Source organism: Pyrus communis, chromosome 9 (genome assembly GCF_041283825.1).
Source record: "Pyrus communis isolate YQ-2024b chromosome 9, ASM4128382v1, whole genome shotgun sequence".
NCBI classification, from domain to species: Eukaryota; Viridiplantae; Streptophyta; class Magnoliopsida; order Rosales; family Rosaceae; genus Pyrus; species Pyrus communis.
The window spans coordinates 9,747,982-9,772,667 of record NC_142573.1 but is presented as its reverse complement, the minus strand read 5'-3'; the positions used below and the strand labels follow the sequence as shown (position 1 = coordinate 9,772,667).

Here is a 24,686-nt window from a genome sequence, read left to right as displayed (position 1 = left end):
ACACATTGCCACATAAATATTACTTCAAAACATTAAAACATTTCTCGTTCAAGTACTATATCTACACTCGAAAATCCAAGCATATACAAACAATTTTGACGGTTTGGATCGTTGAAATTAGTTTTGGAGAATTCATAAAACGATAGATTGACTAACACTTAGAGTTTATTTATACTTTCATTAAGTATAACATAAGATTTTGTGGTATCCACTTGTGTAAATATTTTAAATTGAAGATTGAATTCATTCATTGTATTCATATACGGTCAACGAGTGTAGTTATAAAAAATCATCAAAATCGGAGTTAAAATAACCGTTAAATCGTGATTTTTCGTTTATAACCGTTGAAAAGCTTTGTCCCGTTACTTGATCTCTGAATGTTTTTTTTTTGTGATTTTTTTGCTGATGTGATCTCCAAGCATATACAAACAATTTTGACGGTTTGGATCGTTGAAATTAGTTTTGGAGAATTCGTAAAACGATAGATTGACTAACACTTAGAGTTTATTTATACTTTTATTAAGTATAACATAAGATTTTGTGGTATCCACTTGTGAAAATATTTTAAATTGAAGATCGAATTCATTCATTGTATTCATATAGGGTCAAGGAGTGTAGTTATAAAAAATCATCAAAATCGGAGTTAAAATAACCGTTAAATCGTGATTTTTCGTTTATAACCGTTGAAAAGCTTTGTCCCGTTACTTGATCTTTGAATTGTTTTTTTTTGTGATTTTTTGCTGATGTGATCTCCAAGCATATACAAACAATTTTGACGGTTTGGATCGTTGAAATTAGTTTTGGAGAATTCGTAAAACGATAGATTGAGTAACACTTAGAGTTTATTTATACTTTCATTAAGTATAACATAAGATTTTGTGGTATCCACTTGTGTAAATATTTTAAATTGAAGATCGAATTCATTCATTGTATTCATATAGGGTCAAGGAGTGTAGTTATAAAAAATCATCAAAATCGGAGTTAAAATAACCGTTAAATCGTGATTTTTCGTTTATAACCGTTGAAAAGCTTTGTCCCGTTACTTGATCTCTTAATGTTTTTTTTTTTGTGATTTTTTGTTGATGTGATCTCCAAGCATATACAAACAATTTTGACGGTTTGGATCGTTGAAATTAGTTTTGGAGAATTCGTAAAATGATAGATTGACTAACACTTAGAGTTTATTTATACTTTTATTAAATATAACATAAGATTTTGTGGTATCCACTTGTGTAAATATTTTAAATTGAAGATCGAATTCATTCATTGTATTCATATAGGGTCAAGGAGTGTAGTTATAAAAAATCATCAAAATCGGAGTTAAAATAACCGTTAAATCGTGATTTTTCGTTTATAACCGTTGAAAAGCTTTGTCCCGTTACTTGATCTCTGAATGTTTTTATTTTGTGATTTTTTTGCTGATGTGATCTCCAAGCATATACAAACAATTTTGACGGTTTGGATCGTTGAAATTAGTTTTGGAGAATTCGTAAAACGATAGATTGACTAACACTTAGAGTTTATTTATACTTTTATTAAGTATAACATAAGATTTTGTGGTATCCACTTGTGTAAATATTTTAAATTGAAGATAGAATTCGTTCATTGTATTCATATAGGGTCAAGGAGTGTAGTTATAAAAAATCATCAAAATCGGAGTTAAAATAACCGTTAAATCATGATTTTTCGTTTATAACCGTTGAAAAGCTTTGTCCCGTTACTTGATCTCTGAATGTTTTTTTTTTGTGATTTTTTGCTGATGTGATCTCCAAGCATATACAAACAATTTTGACGGTTTGGATTGTTGAAATTAGTTTTGGAGAATTCGTAAAACGATAGATTGACTAACACTTAGAGTTTATTTATACTTTCATTAAGTATAACATAAGATTTTGTGGTATCCACTTGTGTAAATATTTTAAATTGAAGATCGAATTCATTCATTGTATTCATATAGGGTCAAGGAGTGTAGTTATAAAAAATCATCAAAATCGGAGTTAAAATAACCGTTAAATCGTGATTTTTCGTTTATAACCGTTGAAAAGCTTTGTCCCGTTACTTGATCTCTGAATGTTTTTTTTTTGTGATTTTTTGCTGATGTGATCTCCAAGCATATACAAACAATTTTGACGGTTTGGATCGTTGAAATTAGTTTAGGAGAATTCGTAAAACGATAGATTGACTAACACTTAGAGTTTATTTATACTTTTATTAAGTATATCATAAGATTTTGTGGTATCCACTTGTGTAAATATTTTAAATTGAAGATCAAATTCATTCATTGTATTCATATAAGGTCAAGGAGTGTAGTTATAAAAAATCATCAAAATCGGAGTTAAAATAACCGTTAAATCGTGATTTTTCGTTTATAACCATTGAAAAGCTTTGTCCCGTTACTTGATCTTTGAATTGTTTTTTTTTGTGATTTTTTTCTGATGTGATCTCCAAGCATATACAAACAATTTTGACGGTTTAGATCGTTGAAATTAGTTTTGGAGAATTCGTAAAACGATAGATTGACTAACACTTAGAGTTTATTTATACTTTCATTAAGTATAACATAAGATTTTGTGGTATCCACTTGTGTAAATATTTTAAATTGAAGATCGAATTCATTCATTGTATTCATATAGGGTCAAGGAGTGTAGTTATAAAAAATCATCAAAATCGGAGTTAAAATAACCGTTAAATCGTGATTTTTCGTTTATAACCATTGAAAAGCTTTGTCCCGTTACTTGATCTCTGAATGTTTTTTTTTTGTGATTTTTTGCTGATGTGATCTCCAAGCATATACAAACAATTTTGACGGTTTGGATCGTTGAAATTAGTTTTGGAGAATTCGTAAAACGATAGATTGACTAACACTTAGAGTTTATTTATACTTTCATTAAGTATAACATAAGATTTTGTGGTATCCACTTGTGTAAATATTTTAAATTGAAGATCAAATTCATTCATTGTATTCATATAGGGTCAAGGAGTGTAGTTATAAAAAATCATCAAAATCGGAGTTAAAATAACCGTTAAATCGTGATTTTTCGTTTATAACCGTTGAAAAGCTTTGTCCCGTTACTTGATCTCTGAATGTTTTTTTTTTTGTGATTTTTTGCTGATGTGATCTCCAAGCATATACAAACAATTTTGACGGTTTGGATCGTTGAAATTAGTTTTGGAGAATTCGTAAAACGATAGATTGAGTAACACTTAGAGTTTATTTATACTTTCATTAAGTATAACATAAGATTTTGTGGTATCCACTTGTGTAAATATTTTAAATTGAAGATCGAATTCATTCATTGTATTCATATAGGGTCAAGGAGTGTAGTTATAAAAAATCATCAAAATCGGAGTTAAAATAACCGTTAAATCGTGATTTTTCGTTTATAACCGTTGAAAAGCTTTGTCCCTTTACTTGATCTCTGAATGTTTATTTTTTATGATTTTTTGTTGATGTGATCTCAAAGCACATACAAACAAGTTTGACGGTTGGGATCGTTGAAATTAGTTTTGGAGAATTCGTATGCCATCAATCAAGTTCCGTGTGTGTGTGTGTATATATATATATATTTATTAAGTAGATTGAAATCTATTTATTTTGTATGTATAAATTATAATTGACTGGTTCACGGAATAGTACATACATCACGTGTCACGTGTGTCATTATAAAAATAGTGAGATATGTTATGACAGTCATGTGTGTGATAAAAAGTTAATAACTTAAAAAAAAAAAAAAAAAAATTTCTCACCACTTCTATTAATTTTTATTTTTCCCTCTCTTTTTTGTTTCCTTTTCAACTTTTTCTTATCATTTTCACTTTTCCCTCCAACATCTTTCCCTAATTCCCTCACTTTTTTGTTTTATTTTCAACTTTTCTTAACATTTTCATTTTCCCTCCATTTTTTTCTTTTCAAAAAGGACGGCAAGTTGGCAAAGGCAAGAAATTGATTATTGAAATTTGAATGGAAAGAAATCACATCAAATTTCAATGGATGCAAAATCATGCAATGCATCATGCATATTAAATTATTAATTAATAATTATTATAGTTTTTATAAAATTTAATATATATATATATATATAATTATTATAGATAGACTTAATATTTTGGGGGTATAATTATTATAGTATATATAATTATTATAATTATTATAAATTTTATAGTTAATTTAATATATATATATATTTATTATAATTTTTAGGGGTATAAAATTGTAAAATTAATGTATATAATTATTACAGTATTTTTTTAGGGTTATAAAATTATAAAAATAATATTCTGCTTATCGTGTATCGTGTTACCCACGTGTATACCCGAACCAACCCGTTATCTTAACAGGTGCTTATCGGGTTACCCGATAACGACCCGATTCGTTATCGTGTCGACCCAAACACCTGTTAATTTCGTGTCGTGTCGTGTCGGGTTATCGGGTCGTGTCAGAAATTGCCAGGCCTACTAAACCCTTCATTATCCTCATGCTTCTAAGTTCATGTCTAGAAAATTCAGTTTTGTCTCTAAAATTAATCAAATTTGAAATAATTTAATGCAACAAACGTATCTTAAACACAAACATCATTGTTAAATAAATAATCGTGTTTTTCATTGCACGCGGAAAAAGAATTATTGGTTTCTCAGCAAACAGATGGTAGTGGATTTTTATGAACCGCGCAATATATATATACACAAATAGGCAGCAAGTCCTTCTCTTCCTGTCGTGCTCATGCACATCACATGCAGTAACAGCACGAAGCTTCCTCGAACTTTCCCTTCAGAGCAGTCATGGGTCATCTCATCTCACAAAAATTAAAAAATAAAATAAAATAAAATCAGAATTTCTGGTCCTTCTCTGGTTATCGTTATCCTCCAGCCTACGATGCGAAGAGCCAGTCGTGAACAGGTAAGCTCTCGTTTCCGGTTTACCTTCCTGAATTCGCGGTAAAATTTATATAGCTGTTCGCCGGAAAAATAGAGACAGTAGCATCGCCAGTAAGGTAAAAAAACGAAACAGAAAAGAAACGTTGATTCTTTTGTTGTGCGGTTGTTGGCGTGTTGTTAATCAGCTTTGGCTTCATGTTTTTTTATTTATTTTTTGGGAATTTTGGTTTTTTGTTTTGTGTTTTATTTGGGAGACTTCGTGGGTGGGCCCAAGACAACGCTCCCGGAGCCGAGTATAAAAAGGACGGAGGAGCGGGAGGAGGAGCAAACTCTTTTTTCGTAGCGTACGACGATTGAGAGATGGCTGCGTCACGTGGTTCGTCGTCTTCCACGAACGGGTTGTTGCCAACGTCGTTGTCGGAGCAGAACCAACACGACATGGAGGCAGGGGGAGGAGGGGCGAGGGTGGGACTGGAGACTGAGTTCGACGACGACGCTGCCGCGGCGAACGACATGCCGACGGATCCCTTCGACATTGCCCACACCAAGAACGCGCCTCACAAGGCGCTCAGGAGATGGAGGGTACGTGTTATACGCATTCCATTTCATTCACATTACACTGATTGCATTGCAAATAGCAATGTCATTTTTGTGGATTCAAATCAGTCACATATTACTTAATGCCATTGAAATTTATGTATAATATGCAATGTCGTGCTTGCTAGCGTTGTTTTTGGTTCGTTGGAAGTGGAAACGAATCGACATCGAATCGAATCAAATTTTTTTTTCAATCCCAGAAAATATTGCCAATGCTATTGATGCAATGTAATGGGGTACATTACACTCGTTACGCATACTTTCATACGCAAAGTTATGTATTACCAATGTGCAAGATTTGGAAGCCCTTTGGGTTAGCTCAAAGCAGTAGGATAGGTTCAAGTTCGATTCCTTTCGATCTATGATGCACGGATACTTTTGTTTGGTCCCGTATCCCGTATCTGATACTTGATCAGATACAATAATTGTTTGATATTCTCGGATACTCGTCCGACACTTATCCTGGTTGATGGACATGAATTTGACAGGATGGATACGCGCATCCTACATTTAGGATACACGTATCCGGCTTTTAGGATACACGTATCCGGCTTTTAGGATACACGTATCTGGCTTTTAGGATACATTTACACTTTCAAAAAAGATAACGAGGAGGAGGAAATTAATAGGAGACATCTATAATTGAAAGTTGCTGAATACAAAGAGCTTCCCTCTAATTAAAATCATGAATATGACTCTCACACTTCATCTACAGTTTAAAGAGGATTAGATTTCGAACTTTTCTTCTCTAACGACTCAAATGTACTTCATTTTAATGATGAATTATGTTATAAAATGTATATTTTTGTTGCTATATACATTTTTATTTGCCGCATCCATAAAGTATCGTATCTTAATTTTTAGAGATTTTCCGTATTACCGTGTCGTGTCGTATTATCGTATCCGTATCCATATCTATGCTCCATAGCTTTCAATGTAACAATTTTTTTTGTTTTTGACACGGTTACGGAAATGGGATAATCTTTTTTTTGGTCGTAATTATTATTATTATTATTTTTGTATCATCGTTCTAATTACACTTGCTTATCACTTTCTTGGCAGCAAGCGGCATTAGTGTTAAATGCTTCCAGACGGTTCAGGTACACTATGGACTTGAAAGCGGAAGAAGAAAAAGAAAATAGGAGGCGGATGATTAGATCCCATGCACAAGTCATACGAGTAATATTTCAAACAATAAGTAACTATTCAGTAATTGGAACAATTTTTGTCTGTTCGACTGATGATTGCTTGTCATATTAGGCAGCATTGCTTTTCAAATTGGCAGGAGAACGGGAACTTGGTATGTTCACTCTAGCTTCCAGTTATTTATAATTACAGTGCTATTTTATGAAGGTTACGTATTTCATCCACAGGTTTTCCAGTATTTAGTTTGTCAACGTTTGTTGTGTTAGACTCATACACATTTATGGGCTTATTTCATTGACACTGAAGCTTTTTCCTTTTATGGTCAGTTAATACAGTACTCAAACTCGTTGTATACTGGTCCGCTGTCTAAATGATGTTGATCACTTACCTTCTTTCTGTACTCTGTACTCTCTTTAGTTTTGCCCGTGCTAAACTCACATTCGGTTTAGGTTTTTAGGTAGGGCTACAGTGAAGGGGAAGCATTAGTGATGTTGTGTTCTGTCTGGCTCGATATACTTTGGATCCATAACTTTAGTGTTATATTGTTGGACAGTTCAGATTTTCTTTCAACATAATTAATTCTAGCTTTACTTTCACTCTTGTCGGAAGATTCCATTCAAGTTGCTTATTTGCATGATTTGCTTTTGTCCCGGATGATAAAGGGATAGGCACAACAGTTGCGCCCCCAACTCCCAGTGGTGATTACGGAATTGCACTAGACCAACTTGTTACATTGACCAGGGAGAACAATATTATCGCTTTACAGCAATATGGAGGGGTAAGTCATCTGCAACTGTATTTTTCCTTGTTTTTGTAATGTTTTGTGTGCTCTACTTACATAATGCAATCATCATTTCACTAGGTTAAAGGCATATCAGCGTTGCTAAAATCGAACGTGGAGAAGGGAATTCATGGAGATGAACCGGATGTGGTAAAACGAAAGGAAGTGTTTGGATCAAATACATATCCTCGGAAAAAAGGGCGGAGTTTCTGGGTATATTATCTAATTACAAGGTGTTACTTTTTGTTATTTTCTGGTTTTATTCAGGAACATGTTGCAGTAACTGAAATTCATTCCTGTGCTGTCCTGCAGAGGTTCCTTTGGGAAGCTTGGCAAGACTTAACTCTTATAATCTTGATCATCGCAGCAGTGGTGTCATTGGCACTCGGATTAAAAACTGAGGTATTCTCGACCATTTGCATCCTCTATTCTTGTATTTAACCTGTAACTGAATGGTGCTCGTTTGTCTAATTATCTGGGCGTGCTTTGTATTCCTATGTTTTTTTTTAAACAGTTTTGTCTACCTTTTTTCTTTTGATATCCTCATAGGGTTTGGAGGAAGGATGGTACGACGGAGCAAGCATTTTCTTTGCTGTGTTTCTTGTTATAGTTGTCACAGGTATTGGAATTGATATTTGTAATTGTGATTTGATCTTGTTTCTGTTAGACTCATCTTGGAAGCACGAGACTAATTTTTTCCTTTTCTTTAAATTTGTTTGTTTGCCAGCTGTTAGTGATTATCGGCAATCTCTTCAGTTCCAAAATCTAAATGCGGAAAAACAAAATATACAATTGGAGGTGTGCACTCTTCCATATTTGGAATATTAACATTTACTCTTTGGATGCTGAATTGACTATATATTTGAAAATTTCTATAGGTCATGAGAGGTGGTAGATCAATAACGATTTCAATATTTGATGTTGTGGTTGGTGATGTTGTACCTCTCAGAATAGGTGATCAAGTGAGTGTACTTAATGTTTTATTTGTTCTATTGGAAATTAATTTTACAATTCGTAACCAAATTATTTTGTTCGTACTTGGTTGTTGTTCTTGTTGTACTTAGGTCCCTGCTGATGGAATCGTAATCACTGGTCATTCACTTGCTATTGATGAATCTAGCATGACTGGTGAAAGCAAGATTGTGAGTTCTTATACAGTACCCTGCATTAATTCAATTATGATCATTACCGATATGATTCTTAAGCGCCTCTCTTTCAGGTTCACAAGGATCAGAAAGCACCTTTCTTAATGTCAGGTTGCAAAGTGGCTGATGGAGTGGGTACTATGCTGGTAAAGTAATTTCAATTAATTTATTGTGCAGCACTTTTCATAACTTGACTGAAAAACCAAATGTTTCATGTCTATTTGTTTTGATGCTGGAATTATCCCTATAATGCTTTGTTCCTAGTCTCCTTTTTTCTTCTTAAAGAAATACGCGACTGTCAGTACCAGTACCACCAGGCGGCTTCACCTTTTCAGCTATCTGTAGGTAACTGGTGTTGGAATCAATACTGAATGGGGATTATTGATGGCGAGCATCTCAGAGGATACTGGTGAAGAAACGCCTTTGCAGGTTTTTGCATTTTTCCACAAGTATAGTTGTTTAATCTATAGGAAATCCATATTTTTTTTTTAATTATTTACAGCTCAAGATATATTATCTTCCGGTGATCTGTGATAGGTACGGTTGAATGGAGTTGCAACTTTTATAGGCATAGTTGGGCTTTCAGTGGCTGCTTTGGTGCTAGCCGTCCTTTGGGGCAGGTAACATTGTGATCATTGAATAATTATACTTTATATTACATAAATTGTTTGTCATCTTATCAGCCTCACTTTTATTTAATGTTTTAGATACTTTACCGGAAACACAAAAGATCTAGAGGGAAACGTACAGTTTAAAGCTGGTCAGACTAGCATTAGCAAAACTTTTGATGGAGCAGTGAAAATTTTCACCATTGCTGTAAGTGAAGCTTCTGGATGCATTTCGGTTTAAGGATTATATGTTGGCCTTTCTTTGACAAACTATAGAACCATGCAGGTCACCATTGTGGTTGTTGCAGTGCCTGAAGGGCTACCATTGGCCGTTACCTTGACGTAAGTAGCATCCACCACTTTTGCTTCAGGTTGCAATTACAGTGGATCTAAGTCTAGTATACCAATACAGTTATCATTTGTGTTATCAACGTTGCATCTGGTCTTCAATTCTGTGACAGGCTAGCATACTCAATGAAGAAAATGATGGCAGATAAGGCATTGGTAAGTGTCTTTGCTCTTTTTAATTAAAAGTTTTTCGGTTTCTTAAATGTAAATGCTTTCACTGGTCGAACATCGTTCTGTTTTCATTTTTGTGATATTTGTGCATCTACTAGGAAATGGATTTTTAAAAATCTTGGAAAAACTAGTTTCTTACAGTAAAGATGTGCAGGTGCGTAGACTGTCAGCGTGTGAAACTATGGGCTCAGCAACAACAATTTGCAGTGATAAAACTGGGACATTGACTTTAAATCAGGTGTGTTCTATGCTCAAACTGAATTTATTTCCATCAATTTATGGACGCACGGTATTGGTCAACATGTGAAACCTCAGTATCATGTAGTTGTTTCGATATGAAAAATATATTGGTAACATAGAAATACTGACAAAAATATATGATGATGCAGATGACTGTGGTTGAGGCATATGTTGGGAGAAAAAAGATAAATCCGCCAGATGATACCTCACAGTTGCATCCGCTGGTTTCCACTCTCCTAAGTGAGGGCGTTGCGCAGAATACCACTGGCAACGTATTTGAGCCAACGGTAATATTTCTCTTTAGTTGTCACAGCATCATTAAGGGAGGAATGACATTGTTTTCCTTAGCTGTTGAGCTTTGATGGTATTCTCAATTTTAAATGTTAGTATTTAAACACAAAACATCAATTTATTTAGCAGGGTGGTGAAGTCGAGATTTCTGGATCTCCTACAGAAAAGGCTATACTTTCATGGGCATTCAAGGTTCATTTAAATGTGCTTTAGCATACTCTGGTACTCTTGTTTTCCAATATTTGAAGATTTTCTAAGTTATCAAATTCTGCATCGCAGTTGGGGATGAAGTTTGATGCTATCAGATTGGAGTCTACAGTCCTTCATGTTTTCCCTTTCAACTCGGAGAAAAAGCGAGGTGGTGTTGCACTAAAACAGGTACTTGATTAGTTAAAGGTGTAAATTTTCAATTTCGGAATCACAAGATTAAGACCCAGTGGGATCTGCATAGTAAGATGCCTTTAGTCCATCTAGAAAGCCTCACGTGGTGCATAACTTTATATATCCAGTGGAAGGTGATAACCCACTGCATTTTTCATCTGGAAATCATTACTGTATTTTTGAATGCAAGATTAATATACTTATATAGTGAGACATACATGATAATACCTCCATAGAGCTACTTCAATCTTTTCTGTGCGCAGCTTCTCTTTCGTTGCCTGAGTAATCGCGTGATAATGTTATTTCTTCACTTTCTTTCTTTTCATGACAGGCTGACTCTAAAGTTCATATACATTGGAAAGGAGCAGCGGAGATAGTTTTAGCCTCGTGCACAGAATATCTTGACTCAGACGGTTGCTCGCAGAATATTGAAGATGACAAGGTTGGGAACACGAGCCATAAAAACATAATCAGAAAATCTTAACATATAAAAAAACACATATTCTGAAAGATTTTGCGAAAATAAAATCTACGAACAAGCGGAATTTCTCCTTAATTTAAATGAACATACTCAAGGAAGTTATGTATGAGAGTACGCGCTATATCTGGCACTTCTGCTCTTGGTAATGATGAGAATTGATACGCACAAAACTCTTAGGGTCCATTTGGATGGAAGATCCGGAATAAGGGTATTGGATTGCATGTAAATTGCTTAGTTGTGCTTTGAAATATGTTGCTCGTATGTTCAGAAAATCCACATGTTACCCCCTTGGGCGTAGAAATGAACGCCCGTCATGAAAATTTGCATGTGGGTTTTTTCACGAAAAAGAAGAGTGGACAATCGTTATTTCATATATCCTCGTTTTCTTGAAGGGAGCTGTTATTGGCACTCCAAAAAGATCATCATGCAGTCCAAATTAACAAAAACACAGGGAAAAAATTGTGCAGTGAGGATTGCAAGATAGCATTATGCCAATAACTACACCTCTTCTTGAATAGTAAAATGTACATGTGGAATTTCTATATATTTTTCCTTCAATCCCAATGGGCCCTTAGTATCATTGATTGGATACATAGGTTTCTCTTAGAAAAATGAGAAATATTTTTGTCTCTTGACATTATCCTGTGAAATTTGGTTATGATATCTTGTTATATCTTTTGCAGGAGTTTTTCAAGACGGCTATTGATGACATGGCAGAACGCAGTTTGCGGTGTGTTGCCATTGCATACAGACCATATGAATTGGACAAAGTTCCTACTGATGAAGAGCAATTAAGTCAATGGGCTTTACCAGAAGATGACCTTGTCCTGCTTGCTATTGTTGGTATAAAGGTGCGTCCAAGAACAAGTCTCATGATACTGGATTATTTTTCTTGCCGTTTAATTTCTCATCTGCACACACATGGACAAAATAAATTCCCAACTATTGCAGTTATTTATTTAGAGCAACTGTTGCGTATCTGTTTGATGGCCTATGGCATGACAGTACCATTTTCTTAGGCCTTGCTTTTGATTTAAAGTATTTCTTCCTAGCTAATATGTTATATGTATGTTGGTGAGTAGGATCCTTGTCGCCCTGGTGTCAAAGATGCAGTGAAACTATGCACGGAAGCTGGTGTTAAGGTAACTTTCCCCATTGATTTTATAACATCTTGATCTATGTTACACTTCTGCAAACATAATGATGTATACTTATTTACATGGTAAAACATTTTATATTATGGTTCTCAAGTCTGGAAAATGACCTGATGAATCTCGTTTTTGTGAACCTGTAGGTACGCATGGTCACTGGAGACAATCTTCAAACAGCAAAAGCCATCGCGTTAGAGTGTGGAATACTACCTTCACTCAAAGATGCAACTGAGCCTACTATAATCGAAGGAAAAACATTCCGTGAATTGTCTGAAAGGGAAAGGGAACAAACTGCCAAGAAAATAACAGTATGGTTCCTACATTATGGAAATTTTTATAATATGTATTGAGCTTTAAATCTTCAGTCTGTTTCTCTTGCTAATTCTGTTATTTCTAGATTGCATGTCTCGGATTGTACCAAATGGTAATGAACTTTTTATTACGGTGTTGCATAGGTAATGGGCAGATCTTCCCCTAATGACAAGTTGTTGCTTGTGCAAGCATTACGTAAGGGGGGTGAAGTTGTTGCAGTAACAGGAGATGGCACTAATGATGCTCCGGCACTTCATGAGGTTTGTCATCTTTGTGAATTTAATAAGTTCATGTGGTTGGCGATTTCATGTCTTCTTAGTTTTAAACTTCCTGATAACCAGTCCTTTTAGCAAAATTCTCCCCTTGATAACATCCCTTCTTGTAGGTCATGTTTTTTTCCTTGTTATAGTTGATCAGATCTTACCATTTTGTATTTTAGGCAGATATTGGTCTTTCTATGGGCATTCAAGGAACTGAAGTTGCAAAAGAAAGTTCGGATATCGTTATCTTGGATGACAATTTTGCCTCTGTTGTAAAGGTGAGTAAGTCTACTTAATGTAAAACAATAATGAGGTTAGGGTGGTGATTTTTGTCTATTCTGAATGTCTCTCTGTACATTATGTAGGTTGTTCGCTGGGGACGTTCTGTGTATGCAAATATTCAGAAATTTATCCAATTTCAACTTACTGTTAATGTTGCCGCTCTTGTAATTAATGTTGTGGCCGCAATCTCTTCTGGTAGTGTTCCGTTAAATGCAGTACAGGTCTCTCTCTCTCTCTCTCTCTCTCTCTCTCTCTCTCTCTCTCTCTCTCTCGCACAATTTGGAATATGAAGCCAGAAGAAAAATTAGTGAAAGAGTTTTACGGCACATTTCTTTTCTGTCATCTTCCTTTGTACATTGTGGTTCTAATAATTTATTTCATGTTCTTCGTACAGCTTCTGTGGGTTAACTTGATCATGGATACTCTAGGAGCACTTGCATTGGCTACCGAACCACCTACAGACAACCTTATGCAGAGAACACCAGTTGGCCGAAGGTGTGAGATAGTGTCATTAGCTAGCAATGCTCTTAACAACCTGAATTGGATACTATTCAAAGTTAAATTTTGTCATATTCTAGATTTTGTCGAAGTGAAGTAATAATCTGATATTTGTTTCTTAGGGCACCTCTTATAACGAACATCATGTGGAGGAACCTACTCGTTCAGGTACCTCCTCTCTGTTGGATTATCGTTTTGCACTTTTACTAACATCGCAGTTGAAGCATCATATATTAACATTGTATGACTCTGTTCTCTAATTTCATCATTTTTACTTGGCACAGGCTATGTATCAAGTTACCGTCCTCCTTGTCCTCAACTTTATGGGAAATCGCATTCTTGGTCTGCAGCAGGATGACCAAAAGCATGCCATTGGTGTGAAGAATACTCTCATATTCAATGCATTCGTCTTTTGCCAAGTAAGTATAGGACTTAAAAATGGTTATGTGATATTACGATTAGGAGTCATTTCAGTTGTTTAGTTAAGCTGGATTTATTATTTGTTCCAACGCCTATCTTGACTTTCAACAGATTTTCAATGAGTTCAATGCTCGAAAACCTGAAGAAATAAATGTGTTCCGCGGAGTGACCAAAAACTACCTCTTCATGGGAATAATAGGAATTACATTGGTACTTCAGGTGAGAGGCCACTGCATTTATATTCTGGTTTCAGGTTCTTCCCATATACAATTACTGAGTTTAACTCCATTTTCAGATAATCATCGTTATGTTCCTCGGAAAATTTACAAAAACAGTGAGGCTATCATGGCAGCAATGGCTCATATGCTTGGGAATTGCCATTGTCAGGTAAGTTAACTTGAACAATGCTTATGTTTTTCTAACTGGCTAAAGTTTGGCTAACGTTTAATAAAACATGCCAGTTATTTTTGTTTAGAAATCTTAGTAACTTAACTGCCTTTATTTTCCGATAGTTGGCCTCTTGCTGTTATTGGAAAACTAATTCCGGTCCCAAAGACTCCGTTTTCCCAGTACTTCAGTCGCCCTATTCAGCGGTGCAGAAATTCTCGTAATCGTAATACCTAATGCTCATCTCCCTAGTTATGTTCTGTACATGTACATGCTATCAAACCATCAATTTTCACAACACCTTTGGAAGATCACACTAGTCATCCGAGTTTCTTCTTACTATGAGAAATAAATGAGGAAACTGATGATTCTCGTTCTCAGAACGCAGCTCTTTTGATCTGTCAAACTAGGAGGATATGCATTTGGCCAAAGACGGCTTAAATCCTTCTCGTGGGTATGCCCTTTTTGGTTTTACCCCCTCCTCGTTTCTCAGGGCACAAGAGAATAGCGATCTATCATTCTGTTTTCGCCTGAAAATCTTTATTCCGGCGTATATGGATGGTTATAGTATGGCATGTCCTTCCTTACCACTATTTTCTATAGCATTTCTGTGTAACAGTTTACTCGTCACAGATTTGTATATCCAAGTAGTAAATTGCTGTGTAATTTATTAGCATAGTGTAAATAGAAAGCTGTTACTGTCCAAGTTTGGAGTAATTTTTTTCGAATTTTCACTTCAAAATCTTACTCTTTGGAAATTGCTTTTGCACTCAGAAGAAAGTACCATTCAACATTTCAACTGAAGATAGTATTTTTTTTTTTTTAAATCCAATTAGTTCATCGTTAATAAACACGATTAGAAGACTAATCTCAACATTTTCAAATCTTCTTGACCAATGTTGTGCGCTTGCTTTCGGGATTTTGAAAACGAATTAATAGAGAAAATATGCTCATATTTAATAAAAGAAATTGTGGATCAAATACTTTGAGAGTGATTAGTTAGTATAAACTATTAAATCTCACCTTCGCATTATGTATCAGTAATACCTCGGGATCTAATGTAAACGTTTTTATTCAAATTTAATAAAATTCGTCATTCGTTTGGAAAACTAAAATTATAATAATAAAATTCTTTATTTATCTAAAACAAATTTTATCAATCATTGGACTAAACAAAATAAGCTCATCCATTTGTTCTGACAAAAACGATATTCTATGCTATTCTAATCCCTAGGGAGAAGAATTTGAACTTAAATGCAAGTAGTTGGCACACTACCCTCGCTAACTGGCATAGCCCAAGTCTGTAAAGATTTGCCCATCTTTATGGATGAAAGTAAGAGTCATTTGCTAAAGTTTGCACGTCCGAGCCAACCCCCAAATATTCACTGATCTGCATGTCTTGCTGGTAACTTGCACCATCAACAACATTTTGCTGCTGCTGCTGCAGTTGCTGTTGTGCAATGTAGGATGCTATTTGACCGTTTGTCTTGAGTATCTCGGATTGAGCCTCCAATATATGGTGTTGCAGCTGAGAAATAATTCTAACACATCCATAAACTGGGTCTTCAACGCGTAACGATGCCTCGTAAAACATGGAGTCTGCTGCTGCTTCTCTTAAATGGACTGGAAGTTGCTGCATTTACAATACAATTCGACGATTATTTATGATTATACACAAACTCGGTACACTCGTATGTCCGAAAAATAAGAACAAGGATATCAATTATTTCTATATTTTCGACAAAACTTTGGAGTTAAGGTAGTGAGGAAAATACATGTATACGTTTCTCGTATACATGTTTAGAAAGGTCCCTAGTTCGAATTTCCCTTATTCCACCGATAAAAAAAGAAGGTTTTATGCAATTGGCCATAAGAAAGTCTTCCTCCGTGTGATGAACATGCAAGAGTGTAGCGGCATTGGCTAGAGTAGATGTTCTCTCCTCATGCATCCGAGTTCAAATCCCAACCTCGCCGCAGTTTAGGACAAATGCTACTTAATTAATGATGAGCAATATCTTAATTAATTGTTTACCTCTAACATTTTGGTAATGTTGCCGGCACCAAAGATCTTATGAACACAAGCAAATCTCTCTGGATTGGAGGAGGGAAAATAGGGGGCCAAAACACAATCTTGAGGGCATCTTCTTCTCAAAAACCTGCAAGCTGCACATCTCGTTGGATTATTGGAAATCATATTTAGATATTACCACAGATTCTTTACAATCTAACCAAAAGATTTTGCTTCTCAAATTTTCGAGGAAATCACATATTTCTGAGTGATTTTGTTTCCAATATATATTAGGTGTTCATAGATCCGTTTGAATATTTCGAATTCAATCACGAAGGCTTAGGGTGGTAAATTTGTCTAATATTGGAAAAAAATATAACGGCTACTTTCTTTTGTCAAACTTTCAAAAATTTAGGGATGGATTTGATTGAAGGCAAGGGAAGGCATAAATTCATTATTTTTTAAGATTTCCATATGAATTGTTAGGGTGTTAGGGTTTTACCATTTATTTTTCACTCAAAGTCTACATTATTTCAATTATTTCTATTAACTTTAATATCTGTTTTAAAAGAAAATCTCAAAGCTTTTATGTTGTAGCATTGACTCCTATAAAACGTCCCACAAACCTATGCTATTGTGCGTTTTTATACAAGCGATTTTGGAGAAAGAGAATCAACACAATAATTCAAATACAGGGTTAAACAGACTTAACTATTAGAATTACAACTCCACTGTGTATTCGATTATCCTCTCCTTGAGCTTTTAGCAAATTAAGATGGAAGCCCAATGGCTATACAATAGAGAGAAACTTGGATAGGTAGCCTGACCAACTAAATAGTCAGGTAGAACAGGTCTCACTCGTATAATCTCTCAATATACAAAGTATCACTGCAAATGAGAGTGGCGTAACCGTCCTATCAAATTTTGCCTTTAATTATTCCTGCTTATTCATCTTCGACAAGAATCGAATCTAAGACCTCTCATTTACAAGTGAAAAATGTAAAATGACAACGTTAATGATGATCATCCTAGAAGATTATTCTTGTACTAAACTAATTTTTTGCACAACGTTTTATAATATTGACATGAGAATTGACGTTAAACTCAGCACAGAGCTCACAATGGGCTAGTAATGATATGGTTCAAATTCGTCTTCGACAAGAATCGAATCTAAGACCTCTCATTTACAAGTGAAAAATGTAAAATGACAACGTTAATGATGATCATCCTAGAAGATTATTCTTGTACTAAACTAATTTTTTGCACAACGTTTTATAATATTGACATGAGAATTGACGTTAAACTCAGCACAGGGCTCACAATGGGCTAGCAATGATGTGGTTCAAATTCGTCTTCGACGAGAATCAAACCTAAGACCTTTCATTTACAAGTGAAAAAGAATATTATTAGACCGTAGTACTAAATGGCTGAAAAGTCTCATTTTAAAATAGTCCCTTAACATTGTGCTCTTCAATGAATGTAAATAAAAGTAAGGTATGACCATATGGTATGATTTTGAGATGACGGTTGGTGATATGAGTGTGTTAGGGTTACAATTGAGAATTTAAGTAACTTCATGAGGGTATTAATCGGAAAGGCAAAAGTTCTGGGTGTGTGAGGAGAACAGAGAGGCCCTTCCGTCCCTTGTCTAACTATCGCGCAATTTCCACACCTGCCCCTCCCTACTCTTAACGGTCACTCACCCTCTATCCTCTCTCTTTCTTAGCTTCCATTTTTCAGTCTCAGCCTCCACCGCCACCGCATTTTGATGCCCTTCGTTGTTCTCCGTAACTGTTCAGTGTATTTTCCACCCCTTCTCTGCTTGCAGCCGCCAGCTGATCCGACTCAAGTTTCTCCTCCATTTTCTCATCTATTGTCAAACAGGTATTTCTTTAGCTTGCGATTGAGATTTGAGCAAAAGAATCTGCTTTTGAGTTTAAAAGAATCATCTTTTTATTGTGATATTTGGGTTTTTTTTTTTTTTTTTTTTTTTTAATATTAAAGGAGGGGACGTGATTGTGAATTTGTGATTATAGGGGATTTTGGTGAAATTAGGGATTGGGTTTTTAGAGATGTTGAAATTCATGCTGTTGGGGATTTTTTTATTTTTTATTTTTATACCGGCAGACATATTCAGGCGAATGGTTTGAGCTGTTGGTTTGCTTCTCAGCTTTGGGTGCGGATAATAGGTTGGATTGGATTGCAAAATTATCAAACTAGCCAGCTTGCTCTGGATTTAGTTTTGTCCAATTTTAAATATTTTTCATCCCATCAACGCCAGGAGTTTGATTCTTGCTCAGTCTGTGTGCATTTGATCCTTTGCTTAATTTGATCTGTGGATGGACAGAAGAAGATTAGGAGATGACAGACCGTTTGACCCGTATAGCTATAGTGAGCTCAGACAGATGCAAACCCAAGAAGTGCCGCCAGGAATGCAAGAGGAGCTGTCCTGTTGTCATCACTGGTATGTTACAGTAACCCCTTCTTACTTATATAATTTCCATTAGTGTCGTGTAATAATATGTGTATACATGTCTGTCGCTCTTCATAAAAGAAATAAGTATCAGGACTCATTAGATTACTCAGATAATGGTTTGTTTGGTTTTGTCGAAAACAAAAGTGAATTGTGATGCGCAGTTCTTGATAACTTGGATTTGTCAGCTGTTTTTTTTTATCATGCAAATTGGTATGTATCTTGAAACGTATTATTTGTGTTCAAATGGTCGTGGAAGCTACTTGTGACGGGAGAATGACTCGATGATTATATTAAGTAAATAAAAGGAGATAAAGGTAACGAATGCCTCCTGCAAGGAGAAACACTCAGAAATTTAATTATGCTCAAAGCTTGCCATAAAAAGAGATTATTGGTTTATAAAATCAAGGAAAGCTTCTATTGAAGGTTACTAAAAATACAGGCATGAGCTCTTGCATATAATGAGGTGGCTTCAAATGGATTTAATGTTTCTGTTGGCAAGTTCCTGTTATGCATTATCATAGCGACTGTGTTTGCTTTTTTGTGAATGAGCTGCTTTTTTATCATCTTTATCTTTATGTGGACTTAATATATTTATGTTGTTTTCCTATAGTGCTACAAACACACACACTACTAATCAGTCTATGTGCAGGTAAACTATGTGTCGAGGTTACCCCTGCATCCAAGATTGCTTTCATCTCAGAAGAATTGTGCATTGGATGTGGTATTTGTGTTAAGGTGTGTAAGAAATGCTGTTATTGTCATTTGCCTGTTTATCTGCAAGAGTTGTGTTTTAAAAGCATTAATTGGACTCTATACCATCTGATGATGCAGAAATGCCCATTTGAAGCAATCCAAATCATTAACTTGCCAAAGGATTTAGACAAAGATACAACCCATCGCTATGGGCCTAACACTTTCAAGCTACACAGGTTAGCTCTTCACGACATTACCGGGAAGTGATTGCTTTTGCATTTATGCGGTTTGGGATAACATAAATTTTGCAATTTCAGGTTACCAGTCCCAAGGCCAGGTCAAGTTCTTGGTTTGGTTGGAACGAACGGCATTGGGAAGTCAACTGCCCTCAAAGTTTTGGGTGGAAAGTTGAAACCAAATTTAGGTCGTTTCAAAGTAAAGCTCCTTACAGAAATTCCCCTTCGTTGACAAGTTTATTATGTTTCAAATATGTTTGGTACATTCTTCGATTATCTTATCTTGATGGTTTTTTATTTTTTATTTTTGCAGAATCCTCCAGATTGGCAGGAAATCTTGACCTACTTTCGAGGATCTGAGTTGCAGAATTTTTTTACCCGTATCCTGGAAGATAATTTGAAGGTACCATTTGATTTTGATGCCCATAATCTTTCGTACTAAAAGTTTAGCATTTAAATGAATATAATTTTGTGTGTTCTATCATGGGTATATTTTGGCCATCTTTTGTTGTCTCTAATCATTATATTGTCTTATATTATATTTGTTCTTGCTAATTTGCATAATATTCTTTTTACTTAACAGGCCATTATAAAGCCTCAGTATGTTGATCACATTCCAAAAGCAGTTCAAGGGAATGTTGGGGAGGTGCTCAGTCAGAAAGATGAGAGGGATATGAAGGAAAAATTATGTGCTGACCTTGAGCTGAACCAGGTTATAGAGCGTAAGGTAGGGGATTTATCTGGTGGGGAGCTTCAAAGATTCGCCATTGCTGTCGTTGCCATACAGCATGCAGAGATATATATGTTTGACGAACCTTCAAGTTATCTTGATGTCAAACAAAGGCTTAAAGCTGCCCAAGTTGTCCGATCTTTACTCAGGCCTAATAGGTTAATTTTGTATTTTCTCTTATTTTCTCAAAATTGAATTGCATGGTTTTTTTGGATTCCATTTCTTGATTGTCTTAATGCATATTTAGCTAATAGTCATATTTTCTTATATTTTCCAGCTATGTAATTGTTGTGGAGCATGATCTTAGTGTCTTGGATTACTTATCAGACTTCATTTGCTGTTTATATGGGAAACCGGGTGCATATGGAGTTGTAACTCTTCCTTTCTCAGTTAGAGAAGGAATCAACATCTTCTTGGCTGGATTCGTTCCTACAGAAAATCTTAGGTTCCGGGATGAATCTCTGACCTTCAAGGCAAGATTATAAATTTTATCCATGAAATGCTCTTTTGACTTGTAACTGGGAAAAAAGAAAGACTCCCTTGACTTATTATTGCTTTGTGATTTACTTTGTTGTCTTTACCAGGTTGCTGAGACTCCACAAGAAAGTGCTGAGGAAATTGAGACATATGCACGATATAAATACCCATCAATGACTAAAACTCAGGGAAACTTCAGGCTTCGTGCGGTTGAAGGTGAATTTACTGATTCTCAGATTATTGTAATGCTGGGAGAGAATGGAACAGGGAAGACAACATTCATCCGTATGCTGGTATTCTTTATTTTTCATCTTCTTTTTCTTCAGTCATAGTTACTTTGCAGCTTCAGATGTTGAGTTAGCATATTGCCCAATTTTCAGGCTGGTCTATTGAAACCTGATTCTGTAGAAGATTCTGATGTGGAGATACCTGAATTCAATGTTTCTTACAAGCCCCAGAAAATCAGTCCAAAGTTTCCATCCACTGTCAGAGCCTTGTTACATTCAAAAATTCGTGATTCATATACTCATCCCCAATTCATGTCAGATGTGATGAAGCCTCTTCTTATTGAACAATTAATGGATCAAGAAGTTCTGAATCTCTCTGGTGGAGAGTTGCAGAGGGTTGCATTATGCCTATGCCTCGGGAAGGTAAATTATTGTTATTCTTGACATAAATCATTGAATTAGTAAAAGTAATGTTGTTCTGCTGGGTTGCTTCAATCACGTTGATGCGGTAAGCTTTTTTATATGTCTTGGTTATGAATTTGAGAAGCCTGAATAATCTCCGTAAGCATTGATTGTTTTCATAGATTCTTGTTTTTCAACAGATGGTTTGGTAGTTTAGTTGAAATACTTGGTGAAAGGTCACAAGGTTCAACTGGCTATATATTTCTTTTCATTTCCTGCTTCTGAAAATTAGAAGTTGTGTTTACTTTTTCCTTATTATCAGTCTTGCGAGTATAGAGTAAGAAGGGAGAGATAGGGTTCCCATGTGATTAATAAAATGGGCCTTTGTGTTGTCCGAATGAATCCTTTTCAACACTTTATGTTTCCCTTCTATTCGTTGCCTTGGATGCATCTGAGCAGGCAGGAATTGTCTATCTGAGTTTGGAAGATGGGATGAGGATAAAAAAAACAAATGTTATTTTGATGTCTAACCTACGGGAGTGGGGAGTGCCAGGCGCCTTGCAAATTTTTGGAAAAAAGGAAGGGATACAGGAATCAGGATTGTGTTGTAGTCTGCTAAGTGTGGTCCCTGCCATTTTGTTTTATATTTTTGGTCCTTGAACACGTTTGGCATATATCATGACCATCTGTCATTCCTATGCTTGTGCTCTAAAACCTTGAAATAATTTTTTTTTCTCTTGCCAAATATTTGTTTATCCTTTGCCTTCAATTTAACGTTGTAAATCTAGTGATTAGTTCACAATAACAGATTCACTCATTTTTATTTTTATTGTTTCACTGGGAAGGCTGAGTTATAGTCTTTCGTTGTTCTAACTGGTGAAAATGCATGCAAATCAGCTATCACGGATACATTCTAATCTACGTCTCTATTTACTTAATGCAGCCTGCAGATATATATCTTATAGATGAACCGAGTGCGTATCTTGATTCTGAGCAGCGTATTGTTGCATCCAAAGTCATAAAGAGGTTCATCCTACATGCTAAGAAAACGGCATTCATCGTTGAACATGACTTTATCATGGCCACCTACTTGGCAGATAGAGTTATTGTCTATGAGGGGCAGGCATCAATTGATTGTACTGCAAATGCTCCGCAGTCATTGTTAACGGGGATGAATCTCTTCTTATCCGTAAGTGTTGCAACTTCGTCGTTTCACTCTATTGTTTTGGCCTCTAACTATATTAGTGTGTGATGATAAGAATTTAATTTTGCTCTCTTCATTGATTTTTTCAAAATGATGCATGCGTGCAGCATCTTGATATCACATTTAGGCGTGACCCGACCAACTATCGCCCAAGAATCAACAAATTGGAGTCGACGAAGGATAGGGAACAAAAAGCTGCTGGGTCCTATTATTACCTGGATGATTGATTAACCCATATGATGGTATGTTACTGTGCTTCATTCTCTTTTATTTGGGTACAAATATTACTATACTTCATTCATTACCCTGTTGATTTCATGTTTCTTCGCCATCTTGATAATTTCACTGGTGTTTCAGATCAACTTTGCGTTTTTGGCCGAATATGGAGGGTGTTAGTTTGATTTTATTATGGAATCTCGGCGGAGTCACAGCGTGCTGACATTTGATCGGAGGTCCGTTGTCTGTTGAAGAGGGTGATGTTTGTTTCCAGGCCTTTAGATATTTTTGCTACTCGAGTCAAATATGCACATATAATGTGCTTGCAGTTATTCAGTTTTTGGTCTCATAGTCTCAAAACATGGATGTTCCTTTTTGGGGTGCTTAAAACCAGTATAATACGTTTTAATTTTCACCAAATGACATTGTAGTTCGACATGGCTCTTACTTCAAGTGCTTTTGGAGGATTAACTTGCATTTTTACTAAGGTTTGGTAAACATTTTTTCTAAAAGCGCTTTTAGTCATTTAAAAATACTTCTCAAACGAGCCTTATATTTAATTTTGGTTATATAATCAGCGCCTTTATCCAAAGGGTTCTCATTTTCTGGATCCGGATTCTCTTCCTTCCAATTTTCTCTCTCTAGTATCCTATTTGAATACTTATGATTAAGCAACGTTAACATCTTGTGTTGATTTTTCTATAGAGAGAGAAAAATAGGAGAGAGGAGGGGAATAGAGGGGAGAGAATCTTATTCTTTTTTATTTTGTTTTATATGAAAATTAATGAAAATAACTTGAAAACCTTGAGTTTTAACGATAATGATGAAATAAAAGGTAAAAGTGAATAGTATTAGAACTGATTTTTTAATGGAAAAATATAATTTTTCGTTAAAATGAACAGTATCGGGAGCTTTTCGTTAAAGGGTTTTTTTTTTTTTTTTTTTTTGCGGTAAAAATAGGGATTAGTTGTGGGTTTTATTATGTAACAAACTTCAATGATTCGAAACTATTTATTGTGATGAAATTTCAACGTTTCTTAGAACAAAATGTTTTTAATACTAACGGAAATGACCTAGTAACGAGAGGCCTTTTTTGACGACAACTAAAGCTAGATTATATTTCAACTCTAATATCAAATTCAAGGGTGGGGCATTGCTAACCATCTATCCTTAAGAGAAGGGGATTCTAAAGATGAAATTGCAACTTGACAATAGTATTGCAGTTTAGCGATTATTTTCAAAATCAAAGTGTAAAATCTCAGGTTCAACTTTTATGAATGGCAGTATCGATACTTAATTTTTGTTGACTTATTGTGTAGTTAAATCCGAATTCTAACCCCAACATCGTTGCATGAATAAGACAAAAATGCAACTTAGGCTATTATCTAAAGACGTTGCTACAATTCAGCTTATTAATTTATCCACAACTGTTCTCTTGGTCACTTCGTAGTAAAAGAATGCATGGTCACTTGCCGTTTGATTTCAATATTTGATATTGAATCTAACCGTGAATGATTATGTATTCTTGGTCATCAGATGACAATAGATACGAGACTCTTAACTTACGTATTTTGTGCTAGTATTTAACTTATCGAAATTTACTAACCCAACAAATCCCACATAGAAGTTTTTAACAGAAACTG

General features: G+C 35.2%; 2 protein-coding genes across 11 annotated transcripts; both read left to right on the top strand.

Moving 5' to 3' along the window:
- The first annotated feature begins 4,665 nt into the window (after positions 1-4,665).
- LOC137741088 (calcium-transporting ATPase 9, plasma membrane-type) lies at positions 4,666-15,080 on the top strand. Of its 8 annotated transcripts, none has more exons than XM_088699759.1 (34): positions 4,666-4,897; positions 5,130-5,457; positions 6,535-6,651; positions 6,733-6,772; positions 7,281-7,396; positions 7,481-7,612; positions 7,712-7,801; positions 7,949-8,018; positions 8,127-8,197; positions 8,278-8,361; positions 8,464-8,541; positions 8,619-8,690; positions 8,890-8,973; positions 9,082-9,164; positions 9,252-9,360; positions 9,439-9,494; positions 9,614-9,656; positions 9,826-9,909; positions 10,061-10,198; positions 10,332-10,394; positions 10,482-10,580; positions 10,915-11,025; positions 11,748-11,915; positions 12,147-12,206; positions 12,359-12,523; positions 12,671-12,787; positions 12,967-13,065; positions 13,153-13,290; positions 13,464-13,564; positions 13,690-13,735; positions 13,852-13,986; positions 14,099-14,206; positions 14,283-14,374; positions 14,500-15,080. In XM_088699759.1, the coding sequence occupies exons 2-34, from the start codon at positions 5,236-5,238 to the stop codon at positions 14,609-14,611; spliced, it is 3,303 nt and encodes a 1,100-aa protein (XP_088555885.1). In that variant the 5' UTR covers positions 4,666-4,897; positions 5,130-5,235; the 3' UTR covers positions 14,612-15,080. The 8 variants fall into 8 exon arrangements, with proteins under 8 accessions (XP_088555885.1, XP_068336995.2, XP_068336996.2 ...); XM_068480894.2 differs by having other exon boundaries at positions 4,710-4,897; positions 5,150-5,457; positions 10,329-10,394; XM_088699761.1 differs by having other exon boundaries at positions 4,715-4,897; positions 5,150-5,457.
- A 2,778-nt stretch (positions 15,081-17,858) lies between these two features.
- Positions 17,859-23,514, top strand: LOC137739250 (ABC transporter E family member 2). 3 transcript variants are annotated; one of them, XM_068478806.2, is made up of 13 exons: positions 17,859-18,266; positions 18,730-18,846; positions 19,508-19,593; positions 19,690-19,787; positions 19,869-19,986; positions 20,101-20,190; positions 20,371-20,675; positions 20,795-20,990; positions 21,102-21,287; positions 21,375-21,644; positions 22,567-22,812; positions 22,935-23,069; positions 23,185-23,514. In XM_068478806.2, exons 2-12 carry the CDS (start codon positions 18,744-18,746, stop codon positions 23,052-23,054), a joined length of 1,818 nt encoding a protein of 605 aa, XP_068334907.1. In that variant the 5' UTR covers positions 17,859-18,266; positions 18,730-18,743; the 3' UTR covers positions 23,055-23,069; positions 23,185-23,514. The 3 variants fall into 3 exon arrangements, with proteins under 3 accessions (XP_068334907.1, XP_068334908.1, XP_088555889.1); XM_068478807.2 differs by having other exon boundaries at positions 17,900-18,266; positions 18,733-18,846; XM_088699763.1 differs by having other exon boundaries at positions 17,951-18,266; positions 18,664-18,846.
- The last annotated feature ends 1,172 nt before the right edge of the window (positions 23,515-24,686 follow it).